The 26,145-nt window shown below is 42.7% G+C and overlaps 1 protein-coding gene across 1 annotated transcript; it reads left to right on the top strand.

Annotated features, from left to right (window-relative positions):
- The first annotated feature begins 13,167 nt into the window (after positions 1-13,167).
- S100Z (S100 calcium binding protein Z) lies at positions 13,168-16,963 on the top strand. Its single transcript, XM_064641603.1, has 2 exons — positions 13,168-14,484; positions 15,635-16,963. The coding sequence occupies exons 1-2, from the start codon at positions 14,296-14,298 to the stop codon at positions 15,791-15,793; spliced, it is 348 nt and encodes a 115-aa protein (XP_064497673.1). The 5' UTR covers positions 13,168-14,295; the 3' UTR covers positions 15,794-16,963.
- Positions 16,964-26,145: the final 9,182 nt, after the last annotated feature.

The raw sequence follows: 26,145 nt of genomic DNA, 5'->3' as shown, positions 1-26,145 counted from the left end.
GGAAATGCTGGGGATGGCTGTACTGTGGTGATGTATTTGTGAGCAAGGGTGGAGAGTGCCACTGCTGTGAAGCATGATTTGATGGTAAAATGAAACGCTGAAGGGAAGTTACCGAACTGCTGTGTTATAATTTATGAAGACTGTGTTGTGTTTGTTAGGCTGGTTGCCTGGAAGCCCCCTTCCCCATCACTAGGTGTGGTTAAATAAGTAGAGTCATGAATAGAGTCAAAAACAGCCAATAAAAACAATCCTCAGTAAATATCTGAGTGGCTGCCAGACCCTGGGTGTGTAGACAATACCAAGGAGCCTCACTGAACTCCAAGACTCCACTGGCATGGTGTTTTGTTTAGCAGGGTCAGCAACAGAGATAACAAAGGAACTCTCTAAGGATGGTGGCTTGGTGCCCCTGCTAGTCAGGAGTCTGTCTGGTCTGATGTTTCTGAAGAGTGCAGGTGGCTTTGTTCAGGGTTACTACTGAAGGATGTAGAGCTGGCTCCAGCATCAGCAAAACTCAGCTTATGGTGAGCTCTGCATTATGAAATGCTGCAGCAGGAGCTATGAAAGTACTGAAGAAGAGACAGCAGGAGAGAGGAGGGAGAGAGAGAGTCCTCCCCCACCCACCTTCACTTTTGTAACTGTGCTATGGTACGGCATGGGCAGGGGGATAGAGAAGGTCCTTATTCTAGGACATGGGACAGAACAGAGTGGAGATACCTCTGCCAGACATGGGGAAATGGCAATGACTGACTCTGCAAATCATAGTTTCCACTACCTACATGTCAAATAAAAAGAAAGATATCAGCACTCCTGTTGTTTCAAGGTCCTTTTGTCTTCCGTGTGTGATTTAAGTTTAAACAATATTGGTATGAACCCCAACGCTAGAGTCACTGCTGGTCACAGTACCCAAAGACATTGAAACAGACCTGTCAGATGTGATTGGGAAGAACAAGGGCTCTGCAGGGCACTGTGGCCTGAGGACCATTCGGGTTCTTGTTCGTTTAGTGGGGTCACTACAGTTTGCACGTGGCACATATCCTGTGATGCACAGCTGATGCACAGTTTCCATTAGCATGAACTCATGGTACCTTTTTGTGGGGTAGTTCATTCCCTTTTCAAAGCGAGAGCTCCTCACAGAATTTGCACTTGAGAGTGGACTCAAGACACACATCTCTGCTTTAGTATCTAAGCATCCTTTATGGGTAGGTAGACACCTGGAGAAGGTAATTCAGTATTCCTAGCATCCTCTCTTCTTCCTCCCAGAGCATCCACTTCTCCACTAAGTATATGAGGAGCTGAAGTCGCTGCATTGAAGTCAGAGATGCAATGATCTCCTTGGCTCTTGGTGTTTCCATGGAGTAGACTGTCCACCTCGAATTCACTGACTGTCACATATTAACCTCCGAGCGTCAGGAGACTTGCAGTACAATGGGGAAATGGTGCTTGTCTTGGCAGACAAAAGGCACAGAGCAGGGCTTCTCAGCAAAGAGGGAGAGGTTCCTGTCACATGCCAACCAAGCTGCTGGCCCAAGCCCAGGGAGTTCAGTGGTATTCAGAATTTAGCTGAGGACTCTTCATCAGCTGGGGAATTTTACGATTTGTTTAATTTTCTGAAAATCTGCAAAAAGAGCTGATACTGTGATTAAAGGCTCCCTCTTCTGTTTCTAAATGCTATTGCACAAATGTGAAAGAATCCTTGTTTCGTTGTGCTGTGCTTTGTTTTGTAATACCCCATTTTGAAACACACATACATATCTGATGTTAGAGAAGGAGAAGGACTTAACAGATGATATCATATATCCCTGCTAGGTTTGGGATCAGGTAGGCAGGTTGCTAAGGAGAGATACAGGGCTCCTGAAGAGTAACTTTTGAAGCAGTATATTCTCACAATAGCTCTGAGTCTCCTTTGTTGTTTTCTTCTTGGATTTAAACCACTGTTAAAATCAAATCCTCAAGACATAATCTTATCTGAGCAAGAAGAGGTGTTGTTTTTCATCAGTTGTAATCCCCAGGTTTCTGAAATAGTATAACATACAGAAGTTTATTGTCAGCAAGAGCTGATTCTTTTCTTTATTTCCACAGTATGTGAGTCCACATGAAATTTTCCATTGTGGAAATGTTGCTTCACCTGCAGCTGTCTGACTGTAATTTCATGCATATTTACCATGGCAATTGTAGCTACAAATAACTGTGCTGGTGAGGGTGGTGACTGAGGCTGCTTCACAGGAGTGGACTCAAGAAAGAAAGAAATGTGTTTCTTAAGTAAGGACTTAATCTTTGAGGACCCAAGGGTGATGAGGGAGCTGGCAGAAGAGCTCGCCAAGCCACTCTTTATCATTTACGAACAGTCCTGGTTCACTGGGGAGGTCCCAGATGATTGGAAGTTGGCGAATGTCACAATGATCCACAAAAAGGGCCGGAAGGGCGACCCGTGAAACTACAGGCCCGTCAGCCTGACCTCAGTGCCTGGCATGGTTATGGAGCAGATCATCCTAACAGCAGTCACACAGCACCTACGGGATGGACAAGGGATCAGACCCAGCCAACACAGGTTTAGGAAGGGCAGCTCCTGTCTGACCAACCTGATCGCCTTTTATGATCAGGTGACCCATCTGGTGGATGAGGGGAAGGCTGTGGATGTGGTCTGTCTGGACTTCAGCAAAGCCTTTGACACCACCTCCCACAGCATGCTCCTGAAAAAGCTGTCAGCCCACGGCTTGGACAGGGGCACTCTGTGCTGGGTTAGGAACTGGCTGGAGGGCCGGGCCCAGAGAGTGGTGGTGAACGGGGCTGCATCCAGTTGGTGGCCGGTCACTAGTGGTGTCCCCCAGGGATCAGTGTTGGGCCCAGTTCTATTTAATATCTTTACTGGCGATTTAGATGAGGGGATTGAGTGTACCATTCGCAAATTTGCAGATGACACCAAGTTGAGGGGGAGTGTTGATCTACTGGAAGGCAGGAGGGCTCTGCAGAGGGACCTGGACAGACTGGAGAGTTGAGCTGATTCCAATAGGATGAAGTTCAACAAGGCCAAGTGCCGGGTCCTGCACAACAACCCCCTGCAGCGCTACAGGCTGGGCACAGAGTGGCTGGAGAGCAGCCAGGCAGAAAAGGACCTGGGAGTTTGGATTGACAGGAAGCTGAACATGAGCCAGCAGCGTGCCCAGGTAGCCAAGAAGGCCAATGGCATCCTGGCCTGGATCAGGAACAGTATCACTCAGCGCCAGTGAGGCCACACCTGGAGTACTGTGTCCAGTTCTGGGTCCCTCAGTTCAGGAAGGATATTGAGGTGCTTGAGCAGGTCCAGAGAAGAGCAACAAGGCTGGTGAAGGGACTGGAGCACAAGTCCTGTGAGGAGAAGCTGAGGGAGCTGGGGTTGCTCAGCCTGGAGAAGAGGAGGCTCAGGGGAGACCTCATCACTCTCTACAACTCCCTGAAAGGAGGTTGTAGCCAGGTGGGGGTTGGTCTCTTCTCACAGGCAGCTATCAGTAAGACAAGAGGGCATGGTCTTAAGCTGTGCCAGGGGAGGTTAAGGTTAGATATTAGGAAGAAATTCTTTACAGAGAGAGTAATCAGGCATTGGAATGGGCTGCCTAGGGAAGTGGTGGATTCTCCATCCCTGGAGGTTTTTAAGATGAGACTGGATGTGGCACTTAGTGCCATGGTCTAGTAACCATGGGGTAGTGGATCAGGGGCTGGACTTGATCTCAGAGGTCTTTTCCAACCCACTTGATTCTGTGATTCTATGAAAAGAAGAGTCCCATTTTTAGTGGTTTTTACCAGCCTTTCGTCTTCCTCAGAGAGGAATTGTAATACCCTCACAAGATGCTGCAAGTGCTCTTCTGTTTGGTATCAAGGGCAGAGATGCATCATGTCAGGTCAGTCAGGAACAGCTGAGAGTGCTGGACCTGTCCCCTGCATCATTAGACAAAACGGTGAGAACATCTGCCTTTCATTATACTGCAAACTTCTTCTGACAGTGAAGTGAAGAATGAAGAATGGGGAATGCCCGGACTCAGTCCTATGATAAAAAAAATCTACATACTTTGTAATATCATTTAGGAGCTTTCCATGGGCCAGCATCTGTAATTTTGATTGTTGGAAAGTTTTTTGAGAGGCATAATTTTACTTAGACAACCCCTAAAACAAAAGACATCAGTGCCTGTTACACTTGTTATTTCAATAACTGCTTCATTAATAAAGGTATCATAATTAGAGGGCTGCACTGTTAAGGCAACAGTCCCTACTGATAGTTACTACTAGTTCTGCCATACTTCTGCCACAGTATGACTCCAAGGAGTCTTGACAGCCTCAAGTGTTTGAAATTGCTTATTTCTAGCAATTTCTAGCAATCAAACAAGGATACTTTCACTTTTGTACCAAAATGAACATATTTAAACATCTGACTCAACACAAAGGCAACAAGATGATAGCATGTACTTGCCACCCTTTTGTATCTGCCAATTACCCCAAGAAACAGAAATTCTCTAGAAGAAGAGAGAAAGTATGGGTGGCGATATCATTAGGCTTTTTATTTCAGGGATGATAGTACTTTGTATTATCAAAAGTAGATCTAAAATATCATTTAGTACCAGTCTCAGCATTTGTGTCAGTGTATTGTCCTGCTTTTGCTGGAAATAACAGTGTGATTTTTAAACAACCTTTAAACAATGGCAAAAGAGTTAGTTTGGAAAAGATTTTCCATAAAGTTAAGATCTGATTTCACTCTAAAATCACAGCAAAAAAAAAGGCAAAAAAATACTTGCAGAGGAAATAAAAACATAAATTAAAAAATGTTGCATATTATATCAGTCACTGACATTCTCCTTTTCATAGCTCAGGACCTTTGGTCAGATATCTGAAAAGCAAATAACAGAAATTCATATGGTTCTGATTATGAAGGAATTTCCTTTCACAGTGATCTATGCCTCTTAGAAAGTAAAATACAAATGTTATTAAACTCTTAGGAATAATGGATGTGGAAAGCTCACTGGACTCACAGAGTTTGAGTGCAACCTGTACAACCAAGAAAGAAGGTAAAGAGTGTTATGTGGTTCTTTGAAGTTGAAATATAGTTCAGCATGGCAGGGAGGAGATGTGAAGACTTTGTTGTAGGGGTACTTGGGAAATGGAGTAAGAGCAATAAAACATTTCTCATCCTTTCAGAAGGCAACATAGCAGTAAATTTCTAAGTGAGTATGTACAGAGTTGCTCTGTTTTCTACAACAGACATGATGACTAATTTTAGTGGCACATAGACAATGTAGGTAATTGCTTTGTAGACTTTCTGTCCTTCAAAACTTTTACTCACCCATTTTAAATCACTTCAGTGATTTTATTCAGGTTTATTTCCAAATTGTGATGACACATTCTAACCATTACGTGTATTGGTAGAGGAATAGTTCTGCAATTGCTTGTGTCTACTTTGTCTCTTCCAACATCTAGTGTCTTTGTTTTTATGCACTGTAGGTGTTTGGTGAAACTGGTTCTATTCACATAAATCCTGTGTATCTAATATAGCATACTTGAAAGTGAACTAGCTGACCAGCAACGAAAATCAGGCTTCCTGTAATGGGATGATGGGAAATGATGCATAACCTTGTAAGAGAAACTTATGCTGCAGAGTGACACACAGTGAGGTCTGCTAGAGCCAAGGGACTCCCTTCCTACAAATGCAGGGGCTGAAAGGCATCGCAAGTCTTATGCATGGGAAGCATGGAAGAAGGATAAAAGCAGCAAGAAGTAGTGAAATGGATCAGAACAACACTACAAAGCAAATGGTGGCAAAGGCTGGAGAATGACTTTAAGCTGTATCCAGTGACACACAAGTCAAGTATATTCTCTGTCACCATGCTGGGCTTATATTTACCCACTCAGCACCAGATATCCTGAGTGACATAGGGCTGTGATATGAGACAGGGGAGTGTGTGACTGGGGTGTGAGCCAGGAAGCCAGGAAGCCCATGAGGCAATCACATTGTTTGACATGAAGGAACCTCCTCACTGGCCAGCAAGGTACTGCTGGCATGAGGTACCTGCCAGGGCTCCTGCTACTGCCCTGCAAAGGGGAGGGATGGAGGCACAACAGCAGGGCAGGGTGTCTTGCTGATACACTTGAGGGTATCTGCACAGCACAGTTATTCTCAGTTTCTCCTCTAAATGGAGAGGAAACATGCAGCCCCACATTCTAAGTAAACTCTAATGTGTGAAGAGGAAATTATGCTTGTCAGCTTTCTCTGTACCTTCCACCATCTGAGCTGTTCCTGTTTTGCACGCAACGTATCTCTGGACTATTTATGGTGTTCATTAAACTGGGAACAACCAGTTTAATGAACTAATTTCCCTGTCTTTTAAAGACAATTATATCAATTGTATATTAACAACATCTGCCTCTGACTCTTAGTTTACATCAACCTATAGCACTCAGGCTGGCTCCTGCTGAGACACATATTGCTCCTGTAGTGTTGGTCCAGTTCCTTTCCTAGTACCATCAAAAATTCACTTTTCTAGAGCAGATCCCTCAGAGCAACTGTAGCTGTAATGTCTGTGAGAACATCCTGAAAGTCCTGCTTTCACAGGTTTTGCTATAACCTTGCCCCAGAAATTAGTATTTTGCCTACCTCAGACTGTTTAATGAATTTTCTCCCTATTCCAATATTACTGGGATATCTGTTTAAACCACACAGTTCTTCTGGAATGCAGAGACTTTTTGTCAGAACTAGTGATTATCCCACATTATTGTCAGGACATTTTTTTTTTTCCAGACAACATAAGAATATAACTGGCTTTTCATGTCAAGGAAAAGCAAGTTCTCATGTGGAAATCTGCTAGGAATAGCAGCTGACACAGGTCTGTAGGAAAGAGGCAAGGCTAGTACTTATCCGGAATACTAACCATGTCCTGTGATTTATGTTTTAGAAAAGTCTCAGTGACACAAGCTTTTGTAAGACACAAGCTCTCAGTAAGTATTTCCCAGAAAATTCTCACAGCAAGCATTTTAGCAGCTTAAAAGTGGTTTCTTCTGCTGGTTTTGAATTAGGTTGTTTAGGGGGTTTTGCCCTCCATAACTTTGTATTGGAAAAAAAAGATGAACTTTTTGCCTTCTCCATGCCGCTCTCAAATATAAGTAATTCTTTCACATTCCCAGTTACATCCTTCTGCAGACTGAGATGCCTTATGTTTCTAAAACAGAAGTTGTCTCTTTGCTGCTCTTCTCCTTGTCTCTTTTAATCCTGCTGTGTTGAGTGTAAGATGAAGGTAGGAGGTAGGAGGACCACCATGATTTTGAATAAGTGGGCTACCTTTGGACTTACTTAGTGGCATAAAAACACTCCTGATTTTCTGTGTTCCGTTTCTTTCCTAATTCTGTTTGTTCTCAGACTCTTACTAGACCAACATTTTCACTTGCAGTAACCCCAAGATCTCTTTCATGAATTCACATAGTCAACTCAGAACTCATAGGTATGTACAAAAGAATTGATTTTCCCCATACCACTTTGTGTTTATTCTGTGTTTAATTTATCTGACACTATGTCATTTACTTTAATGAGGTCCTTCTGCATTCCTCACAGCTGGACCTTAACTTACTGTCTCTGCAGTACAGTTGATACAACTAACTGTTGTATCAACAAAAAAAAAAGTATCCCTTTGTTCTACTCCCTTTCCCAGATCACCAGTGAATATATTGAATAGCGCTGGCTCTAAAACAGGTGCCTGTGGGGTCCCCATTGATTATGCCATTCACTTGTAAAACTCAGTAATTTATTTTTTATTTCCTGTCCTTCAGTTAGCCATTTTCTATGTGCCTCTTTTCATGGTATCCGTTGGCAGCCTAGTTTCTTTCCTTGACCTGTGTTAAGAACTAAATTCTCTGCAGTGTCTATACCTCCAGCTAACAAGCTGTGGGCAATGGGTATGTCTTTTCTCTGTAGTTTTTAATGATATTACTTCTCGTGTTGTTTGGTGTTGATTATGCTGACCTTTGTACAGATCTTACCATAGTAATGCAGTGGTGAAACATGTACTTGTATCTTGGAGCAGACAGGTGGGAGCCTGTCTCCTTTGGGACCCGCAACTTGTGGGAGTTGCTACTAGCCTGAGATCTGGAAGCAGCAGTTCTTCAGCAGGACACTAAGGGGCAGCCCCAGACCAAAAGAATATTCCTCGGTTTTTATATACATACAAACTAAGAGAAAACCGTGTTTGCCTCATTTTTCGATATTGATTTAACATCAACAGTGGCCAAGAATGTTAAATCAAGTTGGTCTGGAGTGGTTTTTTTCTTGTTGCATCTTTTGGTAAGAATTTATTTTGGCACTGGTGATGAAGAAGGTGTGAGTTTATTTGCCGGTCAGCTGCAAATGGACCCACTTGAGCTCACAGGCAGAGCAGAGAGGATGGAAAAGATATGGTGAGCTCTGCTTCAGGAGTCTTGGTGGCCACCCCATACATTATGGCATGGCCAAGCACATGTACAAGCGTGTAGTTGTGTAGGCCAGGGGCCTTCACTGCTCAGAGGTGCTCCTTGCCAGCAGAGAGCTAGTCATACAAGCCTCAGAAGTCCCATTCCCAAAGTAACAGCTGCTGCATGAATAGTTGGAAACCAGGAAGGAGGAACTGAGGCAGCCACCTAGGACCATAGAAAATCTGTGTAAAGCTTTTCTTACCACTACAACCTGGTAGGTGAGTTGGCCACCATCCTGTGACACAGGAACACCCCCTGCAAGATGTCCCTTTAATTGTGAAACATAACCCAAGCCTAGCTGCAAAAACCTTGTGGAAGGAACTGATCATTGGAGTGAATTAGGATAAGGGCTACTGCATGTCAATATGAATTTGAATTAGGAAAAAACATGAGTCAGTCAGAACTAGCATGTCTCCAAGGGGTGGATTTGCCTTACTGATTAGTGGATCTGATGCAAAGGGAATTACTGTCCTGGCTTCGTTCAAAGGGTGAGGTATTGCCAAGTTCTAGCTGTAATGTGAGCTACCAAAGCCAGCTGTCACTGGGAGTGCAGTCTCTGATTACTGGGTGGAGAGATGCTCTGTCACAGGATCCCCTGCCACTACCTGAGGCAGAGCTATCTCAGACTCTGTGTTTACACCAGGATATTTTACATTACTTTGACATCCTTCCTGGGTGTAGATAGACTGCATTAAAATCATAAATTGCTGCATAGATACATCTGCTTCAGAGGCTTATGAAGAAGAAAGAACTGTAGCCAGAAATACTTCAGAACTCCAGTTTAGGGTTAATGAAAAATTTCTACTCTATTTTACAGATAACAGTACATTCATATACAATTTGATGTTGCCTTCACAAGCTAATAATGAATGGTTGCTGACAGAGGAATGAAATGGTGACCAATTTCCTCTGAGGAGGAGAAGAAAGCAGTAGGTGATAACTGGAGTCAGTACCTCAAGTACAGACAATGCCAAGTGGGTATCACAAGAGAAATGACCGCTATGGGAACAAACAGAGTTCAATGATCTGGACGGTTCAGTGAAAAAGTAAGTTATGTATTTGGAAAAGAAATGTATAAGCTTGTCCAAAACTCAGCACTCAGCAGAGAATATCAAGATATGCTTCAGCTGGGCAACCTTTGAAGTGTAACCCATTAAAAAGATGCTTACAGAATAAACCACCAAATTTATGTGGTAAAAGCTATTAGCAAGAGATTTAACAGTTCTTTGCTATTCTGCTTTCTGTGGGATCACAGCAGTTAAAACAGTCTTGAAGATGTGAACCAGAACCTGCAGGGGAGAGAGACATGCCTGATATAAATGAATAAATCAATCAGCCACCCAGATATGGAAACAAACCACTAATGAAAATGCTAACAATACTAAAAATGTGAAAATGCACATTATAATTTAACAAGAAATGATGGTTCAAATGTAAGTCTCTTATAAACTCCTTAACCTATTTAATACACTCTTCAGTCTAATCCAGGGTCTGATCTAACACAGGCTTTTTAGTGCATAGTATAAACATCCTTCTGAGCCTTGCAGTGTTCCCTGTTACTTCCCATTTCACCTTTTCCCACTTTGAGGGTACAATATTGATTCAAAATATGTTCATACGAAGAACGTATGTTCTTGGGGGAGGAAGGGAACAAAGAGCACAAGTGTGAGTTTGGGAAAAATAAATAATGGTAGGATATAGGTGGGAGGCCGACTTGCCTTCCCCAGCACAATAATTACTTGTGAGAAAATATTCCCCATATGCATTCTGGCGAATGTTGAAAGCCAGATGCCCCAAGTACAAGATTCTCACACTTAAGCTGACTAGTATTTTACTGTGGCTTAGAATGGCACTTTATAAATTGCTCTGGCTTAAAGGCAGTTTTGTCATGTTGTCTCAAGAATATATCATGGAAAAATCCTGGTGAATAAGCCAAAGCTTCTCCTTCCCAGCTGTGGAGGAAGAAGACTGCTGACCTGTATCAATTATTGACTGATTTCACACAAGGCAGAACTCTGCTAATTTTTCTGGGGAACAGAGACCAGCAGTAAGATTTTCTGCCTGTGGTCTGACTGCCCTGTCTCCACGCAGGAGGGGAAAAGCAGTCCCATAGAGCATCCCAGCTGAGTGCATGTTTACATTACCCCAACTAAAATTAAAGGAAGCAGTCACTGTTGGTTGGGTCCTTTCTCAGATTTACAGGGCAAGGAACAACCTCCACCTCTCTCAGCATTCTCCAGTAGAATCATAGAAAGGTTTGGTTTGGAAGGGACCTTAAAGATTATCTAGTTCCCCCATCCACCTGGCCTTGAACACTTCAAGGGATGGGGCAGCCACACCTTCTCTGGGCAATCTGTTCTAGTGTCACCATCCTCACAGTAAAGAATTTCTTCCTTATATCTAATCTAAACCTACACTGTCAGTTTGAAGCCATTGTTAAATCTCTTTTCTTGGAGGTTTTCAGAATTTAACTAAACAAAGCTGTGGCTGCCTAGTCTGATGCTGGAGATCATCCAGTTTTGAGCAGGCAGTGGAACTAGGCATGTCAGAGGTGCCTTCCCACCAGCACTGTGTGATCTGGCAGGCTGTGAAGGACAAAGTTTGATCAAGAATGAGGAAAGCACTGATCTTCACCATGTCTCTGGCCATGCTGCAGTTCCTCTCTCTCTCAGCCACACACCTGGTGTTGCTCCTGTGTTTAGTCTGATGGAAAACAGAGTGCAGGGTGAGGATTGATGAGGGAATGGTGGTTGCTGACATGAAGTCAGGTCCTAGCCTGGTACAGAAGTGCTTCACAGTCTACTTTGACTTTATTTATCTCCAGTGCCCATTAGCTATCCTAGTAAACCAGATTTTGTTGGAGTGTCAGATGAGGGATTAAAAACAGCTGACTGATAATCATGAATTTTGAGTAGGCACTTGGACTTGCCTTCACAGAAGCTGTGAGACCTCTGCTGTCACTGGAGCCACTGGCAGGATTTCACTAGCCAGAGAGGAAAGGACTGGACACAGCAAATGGCATGGACCTCTTAACAAACAAGTGCAGCTCAGTGCAGCTGTTCACTGTGCACATGTCATCCACTAGTGTGGAAAAGAAAGTGGAGTGAAAGGAGCTATTGAAAGAGACTGCACATATTATATCACTGTATAAATTATTAAGCTGATGGCTTTCTTCTGTCCTGAGGATGGCAGCTCTGAAAGTTTACACCCACTTCCTGGAAGTTGTACCTCCTGTAGACTCTGCTTAGATAATTAATTTGCAATATTCATTAACCAGAGGATCAGTGTAATAATATATAGACAAACAGAAGGATTTCATACTTATGTATTAACTCAGCTGTGGGTTTTTTTCTGTTTGCAGGTGAAACTGTTGTTGAATAAATGGGGGGAGGAGGGGAACAAAACAAAACAAAAAACCCCACACCCAAACCCCAAACCAAGTATTTTTATCTTTATCTGGTTAATATTTCTGAACAATAGTTACAAGCCTTAGTGAATCACAGGCAAGACAGGACCCTGTGGCTGTAGCTACATGCAGGGCTCCATGCTTTTTCTTCTGCATCTGCAGATACAGAGAATTCCCAGAACTGAGTGGAAGAGATGTGCTGTGCCTGATATCACCAATGTACTTCTCCCACATGCTGCATATGGTCCAGCTAGGTCCCAGTGCTTACTGGAGCATAGGGACTTCCCTACACAAAACCAAGCACCCATGAGCTATTGCCAAATACAGAAGAGGTATGGAAAGCAGCTCTCCTCCCCAACTCTACTCTGACTCCAGGAGAGATTAGGTTCCTCTTGTTCCTCTCGTTTCCGCCTGGACCATTTCTAAAATGTACCTGGACACTGGGTCTCCCCTTCCCTGGTGAGCACTCACAACCACAGTAATGGAGAGTGAAGGTGTCTGCCCTGTGCACAGCACTGTGTGTGTCTGCAGGCACCTCTAGAAGGAGCAGCCTGCCTGTTTCAAAAATAACACTTTACACATGGTCACCTCCTATATCACTGGAATCCAGTATTTTTATGTGCTTGGCTCCCTTCTTCCCTCCCTTTTTTCCCAGAGGCCAAGACAAGAGCCCACCTCATTGTCTTTCCCTCTGGCTGGAATGAAACAGAGAATGAGCTGCAGCTCTGTGCCCTGTTCATCTGTACAGTTGTGCTTCCTGGACATGTGTGTGCAACAGGTAGAAGAAGGCTTTACTGAGAGAAACCAAACCCAGTGCAAGCAGTTTTACATTACATGTGTCTGTCTTGAAAACTGTGGTTATCTGGTATCTTGGGTGGTAAGTAGGACCCACCATGGTGAAGCTGCTGTTTCCTGCATCCCCCAGCCATCAATCCCAGGGTCAATGAGTCTTTGGGATTGGGACAGACAAAGCCCTCCGGCGGCAAGGTCATTTATTCAGGGAGAGATGCTGAACTGCAGTTGTTGTGCAGAACTATAAAAATAAAGCTAAGCCTGTTGATCAGGACATGCTGGAATTCCAGGGACACCTTCCTCTGAAACCAGTTCCCTCATTTCCTCCTGAGGATACAGCAAGAATTTCATTCAGAAAGAGGCAATGTTTTAGGTTTACAGATATGTCTGACAATTAAGGTAGATGTCTCAAGGGATATGTGGTACTTAGACTGTAGAAGTGTTGAAAGACAGATTAGAAAGAGTTCTTTTGAAAATTATGGAAAGCTATTTTATACTGACTTGGTGATTGTTAACATTTTCTAATTTTGACCTTTAGGCCCCTAAATGGGCATATTTGTGAAAGGATATCTCCTACATTCCAAACACAGCTCTCTGATCTGCCTAGTGCATATTTTAGTGACCCAGTTACAGCAAGAGGCTTTTATTGAACAGAGTAGGCAAATGCACGTGGAAACAGAAGACCCACCGTTCTTGTGACAATTATACGTCTGTCTCTATTTGTGTAATCTACCCTTTCAGCCTGATAAACAAGAGCCTGTGCATGCATTTTGAAAGGGAAGTGACCGTCACCTTCTGTGATCTGAGTATTTTCTTGCATACACCTCAGCTAGGCTGTAGAGCAGGTAAGTCTTAGCCTTTGCACAGTGTTATTGTTCAGGACTCCAGTCTTACTTTGAAGTGCATTCTTGCTTTTTTAACTTTCTCCTGGGGCCTAATCAACAGTGTTTCCCTTACACCTGATTTCTACTCTTAGTTACTTTTTGAGTCAGATACTCTGCAAGTAATTGTATTTCCATCTTTTTTTTTTCATGGTGTTGCTTCTCTGTGTACCTTCTGACTGCATGCTCAATGAAGCAAACCTTAAGCAAACCTTGCAGTGCTCAGCTCACATTTATTTATATTGCAGGCAATTTACATGAAAAAGGGTCAGCCCAAGCAAACAACAGAGTAAATTGAAAGCTGACACTTTCATCTTTATTACTGGTGGTCTTCCTCTAACCATCTCTAAACTAATGTGGAGCTTTCTTTATCAATGTGCACTTGCTTTGGCTGCTGGTATTTGTTGAACTTATTTTCTTGAGAAAACTTTTAAATGAGCAGGTAGGGGGTAAGCCTTCATTTTCCCCGTGTTTCCACTTACGGGTGCAAAAGATTTCCCTTTACAGCAGCTTTGCAAAATAGATGCACAGTAGATCACTTTCTGAAATAAAAACCTTCCTTTCCATTTACTTTTTGAAATAATTGCTTGTGAGTTCAGGACAATGTTTTATTTTATTACGGTCCATCCTTGCTCAGATGCATATATGGAGATGGACCAACTGAAAGCCCAACTTTTCAGTCTGGGTAACAATTTCTCTCTTTAGCTGGCCCTCCATCTCTTCCCAGAGACTGGCACTTGGTTTGGTTCCTCTGCAATGTCACTGACTCTGTATCTTTGCCCCACAGCTCTCCCACTCACTGCTATGACCACACCACTGAAGGATGCAATGGACACCTTGATCAAGATTTTCCATCACTACTCTGGCAAAGAAGGAGACAGATACAAGCTCAGTAAAGGAGAACTCAAGGAGCTTCTCACCAATGAGCTCACTGACTTCCTTTCAGTAAGATGCATCTTCTGAACCTCCTGGATTACTGTTTCATGGGTGGGATAAGCAGCTATCCAAGTATTTGGGTAGGGATAGCATCTCCTTCTGCAAGGCCCATCCTGCCACAGCTTCTCAGATGACAGTTCTTCATGGAGCTGTACAGAAGGATATGAGGTCAAATGTCCCATTTAAGAAGTGTGTTTTCAGAGGGTGGTCGAGCCCCAGTGCCCTGCCATGTACCACCAGCAGCAGAGGTGGGTACCTGTGCTCTGCATGTTCCTCAGCACTTTTGAGCAGGAGGGCGAGGCCAGCCTAGAAGCAGCAACAAAATCAATGCTCAATAAGGCTTTAATTTGTTTGTTTGTTTGTTTCATTTTCGATAATAAGGTATAGATAAATCCTTGAAGAATTAAATACAGCAACCAGTTCTCATGAGACAGGAAAGTAGCTTGTGCACACTGGCCACGCAGTACAGCCACTTGTGTGCCTTGCAGAGGGATACTGAGAAAAGCCTTTCAGTGATAAGCTGCTGATCTCAATATCTCTTTGCACATTTGTGTTTTACATTACACAGCATGGATGCTTTTATGGAATTGAAAGCATTAATAATAATGTTTTTATGTATCCTCTTAATTGTAAAAATTATTGTGGACCCTATGACCACTAGCAGGATTTTTCTTTACATTATATCTGTTTTCTTGAATTGAATTTTCTTTTAATCCTGGCTATTATTTATTATCCTGAGATTCAATGTTCTTACTCCCCCTGAATAGGATGTGTTTTTTGTCAAGAAGAGATCTTCTGAATGTGATGAATGGATGTATAAAATGACCACTTAGGAATAGCTTGTTGAAAATCTAAGTACTTTTTGTTAAAGGATGATAGAGAAATGCACATTATAGATCTATTTTGTCAAAAGGAATCCATGCTCACCATCTCCTAAAATCTGTTTGATTCACTTCAGTGCCTATTTAGTACCTGTATTCCTTCTAAGAGCTGCACTGTCTTCAGTTTCTGATGCTGTTTTACTGTTCAGGTGCATATTTGATGCTGCATTTTATTTAATAGCACAAGTCTCATAACATAGCAGTGGGCTGTACTGCTGGGTGTGTCAGAATTACACATTCAATATCTGCACAGCTAAGTCAATTTTCTTTCTCTTTAGGGCCAAAAGGACCCACTCCTGGTCGATAAGATTATGAAAGATCTGGACTCCAATGATGACAATGAATTGGATTTTAATGAATTTGTCATTCTGGTTGCTGCTTTGACTGTGGCATGTAATGATTTCTTTGAAGAACAGCTAAAGAAAGAGGGATTTTAAAAATCCTCTATATAATCAATCTCCTGGCCACAAATGCAAGCAAAGCATGACTAGTTAGGTAACCCTCATCGGTGCTCACCACGTGCAAACCACCATTCCCCCAACTGTTACTGCTGTAAGATCTTTATGGAGCTGATCAGCAGCTGGTGTAAGCTGGACCATAGCCAGATTACATTACTTGAGATCTGGCTTTTAATATTTTCACTCTTTGCGCTCCATGCATCTGTAACATGCCTTCATCTGTTGCCCAGGTCAAGGGCTTGGGGTGACAGATTCTTTGGCAGGAGTTGAGACTTCTGTTTCTTAAATGTCAGTGGAAAGTAAAAGGCACAGGAATGTTCCTTATACACTCTCCAAACGGAAAAATTTGGAATGACACATAAAACTTGCAATTTCATTTTCAGTCATTTTATAACAACCATATTTTTGCAGCTCAAAACCAGCAGCTTCTTTTTTGCTCAGCTCTGCTAATTCTAAAGCCCTTTTTAGATGTTCCTCTGTGTGTCCCCACACTCGCATTTCAGATGTGGTCACAGCTGTCTCTTGCTGCCTGAGCAGACGATACCACTTGCCATTGTTACAGGTTCATTTCCTCCATCTCCCCAGCTTCAATTTTGTTGTGTTGGCATTACTGCGTCCCAGCAGTCAACCCCTTCCCTCAGCATAAATGTATTTATTCATACGATAAATTATTTAAATACATAGAAGATTTAGTCAGCAAACTGCTCTGAGGACTGATGGAAGGACTGGGTCTTTGGGGAAAATGTGTAAATGCCTTCTTTCACTACTCTGGCATGGTTAAAAGCAGGGCTTTTAGAGGACCACTTGTGGGGGTTTTAATGACAGAATCCCAGGGTACAGCTCTGTAATGTGAATGATCTTATGGAATAATGATTTCATCTCACACCAATCCAACCCACTGCATGGAAACTGTGCAAAAGGGGCAGTGGGACCCCATGGCCAGGGAAAGAGAGCGTAAGATAATCCCTTTCAGAGTTAACTTGCTCTTGGGTTGAATTAAGAGTACTTCTAGACTTCTGTTTAAATTAAGCATATTTCCAAGGCCCTGCAAATCCTTAGAGGCAGGGTGTTGTGGCTTTTTTCTTGCATGGAGAGCTCTCTTATTTCTTTGTTATTTTGTTGGTAACTTCGAACTGTAATAAAAGGCATCTGAATTAAATGAAGATTTTTTTGTTTGTGTAAGAGGTTAGTAAAAATCATCCCCCAGTGAAGATGTGCCCTGCTAGGCAACATTTGAGGAATGCAGTTCACTTGCCTCTGCTTCCCAGACCACCAAACATTACTCAGTAAAGACTATATTTTTATGAAATTATATATTACTAAGAATATGTGATTTATTATAAGTAGGGTGTTCTATAGGGTGTAATAAATATAACAAGGGGCAGACATCATCCTAAGAAAGGGGCCACCACCAAATGATGTCATCCCAGGAAAAAAGCAGATTTGGCAGTGATGACAGAGCCACCCTGTGCTGCCTCTTTAACCGTTCAGTGACAAAGTTTTATAGGATTCACAGAAGGTCTTCTAGACCAGCACAGCAGAAAGTATTAAAGTAAAACTGGCAAAAACTGGGCAACTTTTTGTCCCCTTTAATGTCATGCACATCAATATAACTGCAAGTGTTGGACCAGGATGGCAGAAGTATCAGCCAGAAAACATAAGACTGCTTTCATAATTCCCCATAGGTCTTGCAGACTGTTGCTAGTCTACAAGCCTTTCACCTTCCTCCAAGAGGAAGTGAAAGAAGAGCAGCCTAAAGCTTTAATTGGTCCTAGTAAGGACCAATTTCTTCTTTATGACTTTTGAGCAAGATGCTTTTTGGAAACAAGCTCCCAAACATTCATAAACCCTCTACTTATCTCTGATGAGCTCGTGGACATGTAGCAGCCCATGTGCAGAGCAGAATTATGCTGGGTCACAGCTGGCATCAGCTATGTGTCCTGGGGTTAGGCAGCAAGAGTCACTGCCATGATGGAGAGGCTCAGTGGAGCCATCTCATCAGCTGAATTTACAAGGAATTGTGTGCATCCTAATTCCTCTGTGAAAGGGGCTTGCTTGTACATGAGCTGTGGGTGAATCAGAGGAGAATGACTCAAATGATCTTTGTTCCAACAAAGTTTTATAAAACCTCATAAATCACCCTTTTTGGCTGGTTAGGATTTTCTTGTTACTGTTTTAACTGCAAGGACAAATGTTAAACTCTGTCAGCTTTAAAGAAGAAACATTTTTGTACAAAGGCTGGGAACCAAGCAGAAAAATAAGAAAATGCACAAAACACATCCAAATGCTCAAAACCAAAAAGACTTGGCACAACTGCGGTCCTGCACTAAGACTTGCCATCCTATCTTAGGGGTATCTATGGGCTGACCCATAGATGGTCCTCTCTCATTCCTCTCCCACTGGAGCCAACTAATGTTGCATTAGTAGACATATCTTGTAAGAAACATACCTGAAGATCACCTGAAAGTTTTCAAAGTGCCTCTGAACCAGAAAAAACTGTGAGTAATCCCCTGTTCTGTAAGCACTCCTCAAGAAGGAGAACTGCATTGAAGCCGCTTATGCTGGCTGTGCGAGATGGTGCTCGCAAGGCCAACCTTGCTATGGCCACTTTGTCCTGCAGATGTGAGCATTTCAGGTTTAGCTTCTCTCAGAAGGGAAAAATGTCTCCTTCAGACATGAAGGCAGAATTTTTTTCTCATTGTTTACTGACACTTACCCTGCTTCAAGTCTTCAAGACTTCAAGTCTTCCTGTAGTTCACGAATCTAGGAAGCACTTTGAAGTCGTACATGCAAAGAAAGCTTGCTGTGTGGCTTTCTCCAAAGTCCCTCAGCTTTAGGAACTATGTCTAATTACAGATATTTTTTTCCATTGTGTTATCAGTCTGTCCAAAAAATCTATAAAAAATTGAACACCACAATATGCTGTAATATTTTCAAGTTACATCAAAGACCAATAAAAATACAGCAATGCCAGACGAGATCTTTTCTATATATTGTGAAATTGTTTTGCTTGACATCTAAATAGTAGATTTCCAGAAGATAAATTATATTATCTTGAAAGCCTCAGCCCCTGCCATTTGCTTTTATTTCAGTTCAAAAAAGACTACAAGTGCCAGTGCAACTGGGTTCACAAAGCTTGATGCAATATCTGCTAATAAATTTATTACTTCTTCAGATTCGATATCCAACTGCCAATCTCATGACCATCAAGATAAGTGGTTTGTAATGCAGCTGTGCATCCAAGTTTTGATTTACCAGCCATGTCCAGTAGGAAGGCACTAACTTTCCCAGTCTTCAGCAGTGTAGGAGGTGTCAAGCGCAGTGGAATAATTGCCTTCCTACTTCCTGCTTGTAAAGGTGAGAAACAAAGTTTGTCTGGGTTGTGGGAAGGAAAGAGAAGTGACTCTAGGAGACCCCAACGGAACAGGTGGTGTGTCCAGTAGCCGGCAGTGTCATTAACTGCTTTCCACCAATTCCATCCCAGGTCACTCAGCCACCCAAGGCATACCCCTTTTCAAGGCTCCATGCTACAGCATAAAGCAGGACATGACCAGGAGGGAAACTCTCAGGGATAGTTCAGAGTCCATCATTCCAGCTCAGTAGCGCACAGGAAAGATCCAACTCCTCTCTAATCACAGCCTTGAAGAGGTTGGGTAAAAGGTCAAACACAAAACTTGTATCTGAAATCAGATTAATCTATATAAAGGTTTTTGACAGGCAGGAAGATTTGTTAGACTGTGGTGTGACGTCATGCACATGTCTAATAAGGTTTTTGATTGACAGGCCAACAATTATTAGATGTGTCTTTAGGGATAATTAAGTCTGTTGAATGGTACTCTATTACTTGAAGAAAAAAGGGGTCACATTTTCAATTTTATCTTTCTTCTTCCACATATTATGATATGAGAGAGAATGTTTTATTTATTATCTAGTAATCTGTTTTCCAAACTAAGTCCATCCACATCCTTTCCTCTGAGCTGGAGTATGGTGGGTTACAGGCTCTGGGCAGCCATCAGAGAGCACATGAATGACTTCACCAGAAATATTAAAGAAAAAAAAAAAGACAAGAACTTGCCCTTTTTAAATACCAACTCTCATCCACCTGCAATCAGTTGTGTACGAGGGGCAACTCCCAAGGAAGAGAACTGCAGCTGCAGCTACTTATTTTGCCCTTGCAAATAGATTCTCAGCTGATGTAAAATGACAGAGCCTATTGCACTTATGTAATTTTGTAACAGCTGAGGACATGTTCTTGAGACTTTAAATTAGTCTTCAATGAAAAGCTGTGTTTCTGTAAGCTGGTTGGCTAAATAAGGACATATCTGTAAAATTACCAGTGTTGCTACAAGACAGTTAAGAGAAAGACAGAAGAAGCAGTTACTCTGAGCACAGGTATTTGGGGAAAATTAATGGAAATGTTCCTGTATTTGCTTTAAATTCTAAGCTGTTCTCTGAGGTCCTGGTTGACTTCATGGGTTGCAAAGCAAATTGTCATAGTACAGCTTTTAAATATCTATCAGGGGACTCTGCCTAAAACTCTACGTATTGCTTTGACATTCCCAGCAGTTACATGAACCCAGAAAAGCACTACAGAATAAAGTTACAATAGGAAAAACACCTCAGTGTAGAAAAAGTTGCAAAGAGCAGAAAAGCAGCTGAACCACATGGAGCATTAATTAAGGTTGTGTTTTGGGAGCTGGAATATGGCAAAAAGTTGAAAATGTTGCAGAAAGATGTAAATTCCTCAGCTCTGACTGGAGATGTCAACTGGTAGAAGCAAAGAGATCCCTGTGGCTGAGCAAGATGCAGGGCTGGAGACCTCCATCCCATTAAACTATTGATACTTTGGCTAGGTGAAAGTAAAACTGTTTTTACTCATGCACTAATGACCTAAGTCTGCAGTTTTCCCTCAGGGAATTTTTTTTTTCAATTTTTGGTGCCCCAGGAATAGTATTACAAGGAGAACCATCACCCTCAGCAAGTCAAGTACAGTTTCTGTTTGAAATTAAAAAGCCCATTAGTGCACCCAAGGTAAAGATGGTCTCCGACATTGCTATCAAAGGTTTAGCTGCCTTTATACTTCAGGAAGTTGAAAAATTGTGACAAGGTGATCTCAAGGTCCTTCAACATATATGATTTTTACACTGTACTTTCACCTAAAAGCATTTGGAGTGTAATTGATCAAATTGGCACTGCAGCCTGTACGGTACTAAGGATAACAGGTAAGGAATCACATACATGTGAAAAATATGGAGGGAGCAGTTGACAGGATAAATATACTATTATGCTGGGTATGCTGACATCTCTTATCTGACTCATATTGACTAGTTGCATTGTGTGACACTCCACAGTGTTTCTGAAGTGAGTCCATTACTGTGACACTACCAGAGACAATTGAGTTGAATTACAGCTTTTTCCCGGATGAGAAAGGCTCAGTCAAGGAGATTCACTTCAGCTGAGAAATACTTATCCTTCTTGGATAAGAAAAACATCTTCAAAATATCACTTATGAAAGTGGTGCTGCTTTGTCAAAGATAAAGTTTGTAATTCACAGATTAAACAAATTTTGGAATGTGACTAAGATTTTTCAATACTTTTGAAATTACATTCTGCAAAATAAACCTCAGCATTGAAAATAAAGTGACAAATGTTCTAGTAACCCTGAGTTGAACAGGAAATTTGGGAGAGGAGGAAAAGGAGCTGTTGCTTGGGGAGGGTCACTGGGAGAACATTGCAGCTGTGGGGGAGGCTGCAATATCATGTCCTCTGCAGATCTGGCGTGGGACTGACCTGAGCCACAAGGGTTACACCTCCAAGCAAAGTAAGCCTCAATAACTTTGCAATGTTTTGGAAAGGAAACTGTTGTTCTGCAAGACCACTGGGATTTTTCAGAGAAGCTGCTGCAGCTGGCAAAGGCAAACACTTGGATTCATAGACATGAACCAAAGAGGCTGCCTGGGAGCTATACTGACACCTGCATGTGGCTTTGGTGTCGACATCTTCTTACACCAGCCCTCAAGAGCAGAGGTGCTATTGGAGCAACCACAGAGTATGTGGGTCCAGGCAAAAATTAAAAAGCTCAGCAAATGTCCAGCACCTCTCCTAACACCACAGTAACGGCACGTACCTTCACTGGTTTCCTCCTCCCATATCCCTTCTCTCTTTCCTGGGAAAAAACTTTTTCCCACTTCTTGGCCCTGACAGTTTTGTGTATATGCTGGGTTGAGTCACAGGCAGAGCTGGTAGTGATAACTGCCCTCAGGGTAATCTCAGTGTCTGAATATAATGTTTACTTGATTATTTGTAACCCGCTAAACTGAAAGTTTCACAATCTTTGCTCTTAGTCGATGCCATAAATAGAGGTAATGCAACACTTATCATCAAGCCTGCATGCTGCTGATAGGCTTTCAGTTCATAAATCACGTGCATTTGTCATCCTTCTAAACCACTCAACATGACAAATCACACATCTCTTGTGTCAAACTGCCCAGAGTTAACAAGCTACGCTTACTTCACCTTATGGAAAGTTCAGCTCTATTTAAAGCCAGTTTAGACACATAGAAGTAATAGAAGTGCTGTTACACAGAGATGTATGGTGAGTCTTGGAAGAGGCTTGTTATACCCAGCACAGAGCTGAGGCAGACAGGTAGTAACAGAAGTCAGTGATAAAGGTGCTCACAGATGGAGATGATTGCAGAGGGAGGAGTCCTGGGCTAGGCTGGATCACAGACTGTTGGGACACCTGCCCGACACTGAAACCAACACAAGAGTAAAGGAATGAAGAACAAAATGTGATCTCAGACTTGATGCTTCTGCTGCTGGGAATGCTCTCCTTCAGCTGTCATTGCAACTCTGACTGGGTTCTTGCAAAAAGGACATATCAAGTCATTGACAGGGTCAATTTCCTTACTTTACTGATATTGAATTCTACCTTTCCTATTATATGTCCATAGTCCAGGTGCTTAAATGGAGTTTCCAGTAGTTTGGTGGTGCATTCTGTAGAATAGGTGGTTATCCATTGATAACTGCCATGGCAACAAGCAAACTCATTTCTCATACAGCCTCGAAAACAGTCCCCAAATGTAGTCAGTCATGACCACAGCCACAGTTACCATCCTGAGTGATCGGGCAGTCACTTCAGGCCCTGTAGACAACGAGGGCTTTGGATCTGTTAATGAACTCCACATTTATTTTTCTGGGTCTCCACTCTGGGTTGCCTCCTGGCCCGGTCCTGGGCAGGGCAGTGACCATTGCAATGCGATACAATGGTGAGTGGATGTGCTGGGTGTCTTGACAATTTGCCCTTATCAAGAATGATAACGTGAAGCATGATGTAACCTCTTAGTGGAGAGAACACCTGATAGATACTACAGGGTGTGGCTGATAAGTTCCTCAGGTCTGACATGAAGTACTCAATAATGGTTTGCAAATACTGATTATGGATTTAGTTACTCCAGTGTTTTCTGTAGTGACTTTTGGTATGAGGGAACTGGACCAGAAGCAGAAGCTCCTTGTGTGCTTGGCTTTGGCACAGACAGTTTTTGAAGTGAAATCATGCGAGACTGTATCAAGGACATGGTTTCCTAATGGCCTTCAGGGCTGTGATTTGCCATACAGTCTTCCCTTTGTGTTCTCTGTGGAGATATGTCAAAGCAGTAACTGATGGCTCACATGCAACTTAGCAAAGATGGGACCAAAAATTTAGCCCTTGCTGTAGCATTTGTGACACTTTAGAGCCACTAGATTTCTTTCTCACCTTAATCTAGGCTAACTGACCCCACTGTTCAGAAATAATATACTGAAGGATTTACAACCAGTTGCATGTGTATAATAAACTACAAATAATGTGTAGCAATCCCCTACTCTTCAAAGACACAGACATTGGTGTGAGACCTGCAACTGCATGATAAAAAGCAAGGACTGACCAGTACTACATCTCCGAGACACCATGAGGGAAATGAAAAGCTAGTCCCTGAATGAATTATGAGTTACAGCGAGAAAGAGCACAAGGGCAATAAACGTAGCTCAGCACAATGTTTAGCAGCTGACATGATACAAAGTTTAAAGTTCAGATGTCTCATATTGTGTATTACCCCACGTGGCATCGCTTCACCCCACACTGAGCAGTAGTGAGAAATCAGCATGAACTGTAAGGATGGAGTGCCCAATGCAGGAGAAATCCTCTTTGCTGGAGCACTCACACTGCAGTCTCACTGCTGTTCCTCTCAGTTCAAGAAACCACAAGTCACAGACAAGCAGAAGAGCCCTGTGGGACATGCAGCAGCCAGGCTGATTCCTGTGGAGTGGAGCCAGAGCTTGTTTGGGATTGTGTCTATACAGGAAACATTAACTCATGTTTAAGGTTTCAGTGTTAGAGAGAGGTTTGGTCTGCTACAGCTGCTATGCCAGCAGTCAGGTTGCAGCTGAGGAGTGAAGAGTGCTGTGTTAGTGAGCTGGGGACCCAAGGAACACTTTTAGAGAGCAGAAAGGGTTCATAACATCTGGCCCCTCTTTACTTCAGGGAGGGATCCCTAAGAAGCGTTTGTAGCTCGAGCACTTCTCACTAAGAAATCTCAGTATCAAGTGTATCATCCACATTCTTCCCGTAGCAACTACTTTACCTTTTAGGAGGAGAAACTGCATTTACCACCTGTATTATAGCACAGAACATTACTCAGTCACCATGGGGGAGGGTAAAATGGACTTTATTTCTCTACTGTCTTTATTCAACTTTATTTTCTCCACTTCTTACCACATCTGCGATCTCTTCTCTGCTATAGTAGCTCACAAGACACTCACAAGCTTTGAGCACAAGGATGATTTCCACTGTGGGGCAGGCTGGTCCTCCAAAGTATGTAGTTGAATGACATAAAAAACCCACCCAAAATACTGGTTTAACAACCTGAGGCTCTGCAAAGGCTGGGGTACCCCAGCAACACCATCCTGAGCTCCAGCAGAACTTGGTATGTGACACCCTGCACTCAGCCCAGCCTCTCACCTGCGCAATGCCATCCCATCACTTCTGCCAGGGAAAGGGGCTGCTCCCAGGGTAAGTTACAGTTAGCAGATCAAGGTGTCGGAGTGTGAGAGCAATTGGATTATCTAGCTTGTAGCAGGGTGTGACTGGGAATGCATTTTACTGTGTTAAATAATTTTTTATTAACCAAAAAAATTGTTCTACAGAGTTTTAACATGACTCAACCCCATGAAAGAAAAATTATGCTCTCCTCATTCACTCAGGGGTTTGTATCACACTGAAGGTGCTTTTCCCTTCAGAAATGCTGCAGGGATGTTTTGAACCCTGCATAAAATGATTTTTCTTCACTTTGTTAGCTGTGTTCTCATCTCTCGAAGAGCTCAGTTTCCACCATTGGTTTTAACAAAAGCAGCGCTTTAGCAGGCAAAGGGAGGATAGAGGCAAAGGGGACCTGTGATACCCTGTGAGGAGACAGAAGAGTTGAGAAGATGGCCTTCCATTGTCTCTCATCCTCTGACATCTGGCATGTAGGGTTGGGGGATGAATCCCATCTTTCCCCTTGGACTGGTCCCTTTTGGGATCTCTTTGCCTGAATCAGGTACAGAGGCATGGCAGGGCAGAGCTCCTGCCAGCAGCAGCAGCTGCACCTCTCTGCGTGTGACTTCCTATCCCCATCCCAAATACTTGCCTTCCTCTGGCATCAGAGCTGCACAAAGGGAAGCATATAGGTTTGGGGGCTGAGGACAGCCCTGTGTTTGAGGACAAAGGGAATTATCCCAGGCACTTGGAGACTTTGCGACAAGGCTGGGCAGAATGTCATAGTGCTTTGTCAGCTCCTGCTGAGCTTAGAGCTGAAAAACAAAATGGAAAAAACACCTTAGCACCTCTGTTCCATGTGATATCCTCCATATCAACAGCAAGGGGTGTTTAAGTTTAGCTTTTGCACTGATGTTATACAGAATATTTGTACACTCAAACTCCTACAGGTGTTTGCGCAGGAATTTTAAAGTCACCATAGGTCCTGTGTGAGTAATAAATTACAACAGATGTGAAAGTGGCTCCTATCTTCCCTCTTACCACTTTGTTCATTACAGAAGGACAGTCCCGTCCCCTCATCTTGCTGAGGGCTTTCTGCTTATCTGGGCACCACCATCAGTGAATGTCCTGCTAAGCCCAGGCCTCAGTTATTCATAGGCAAGAATTTAAAATACACTGGCATCACTGCTGGTATGTTTCATTCTGAGTAGATCACCTCACATTTGTCATATTGATTTAGCTACAGTGGCATACGTCCTTCACTCATTTTGGAGCTGAATTTAACCAAATCTTCAGTAACTGGTCAAATTCACACAAA

The sequence above is a fragment of the Pseudopipra pipra genome, chromosome Z (genome assembly GCF_036250125.1).
Source record: "Pseudopipra pipra isolate bDixPip1 chromosome Z, bDixPip1.hap1, whole genome shotgun sequence".
Taxonomy (NCBI): Eukaryota; Metazoa; Chordata; class Aves; order Passeriformes; family Pipridae; genus Pseudopipra; species Pseudopipra pipra.
Note: the sequence above shows the minus strand (reverse complement) of the source record. Positions and strands in the feature narration are given on the sequence as shown.

Bases quoted from the DNA above. Each gene is read 5' to 3' on its own strand.
- S100Z (XM_064641603.1), top strand. From the start codon at position 14,296: ATGTCACTGACTCTGTATCTTTGCCCCACAGCTCTCCCACTCACTGCT. The intron at 14,485-15,634 runs GTAAGATGCATC...CTTTCTCTTTAG, and splicing joins AGCTCACTGACTTCCTTTCA to GGCCAAAAGGACCCACTCCT.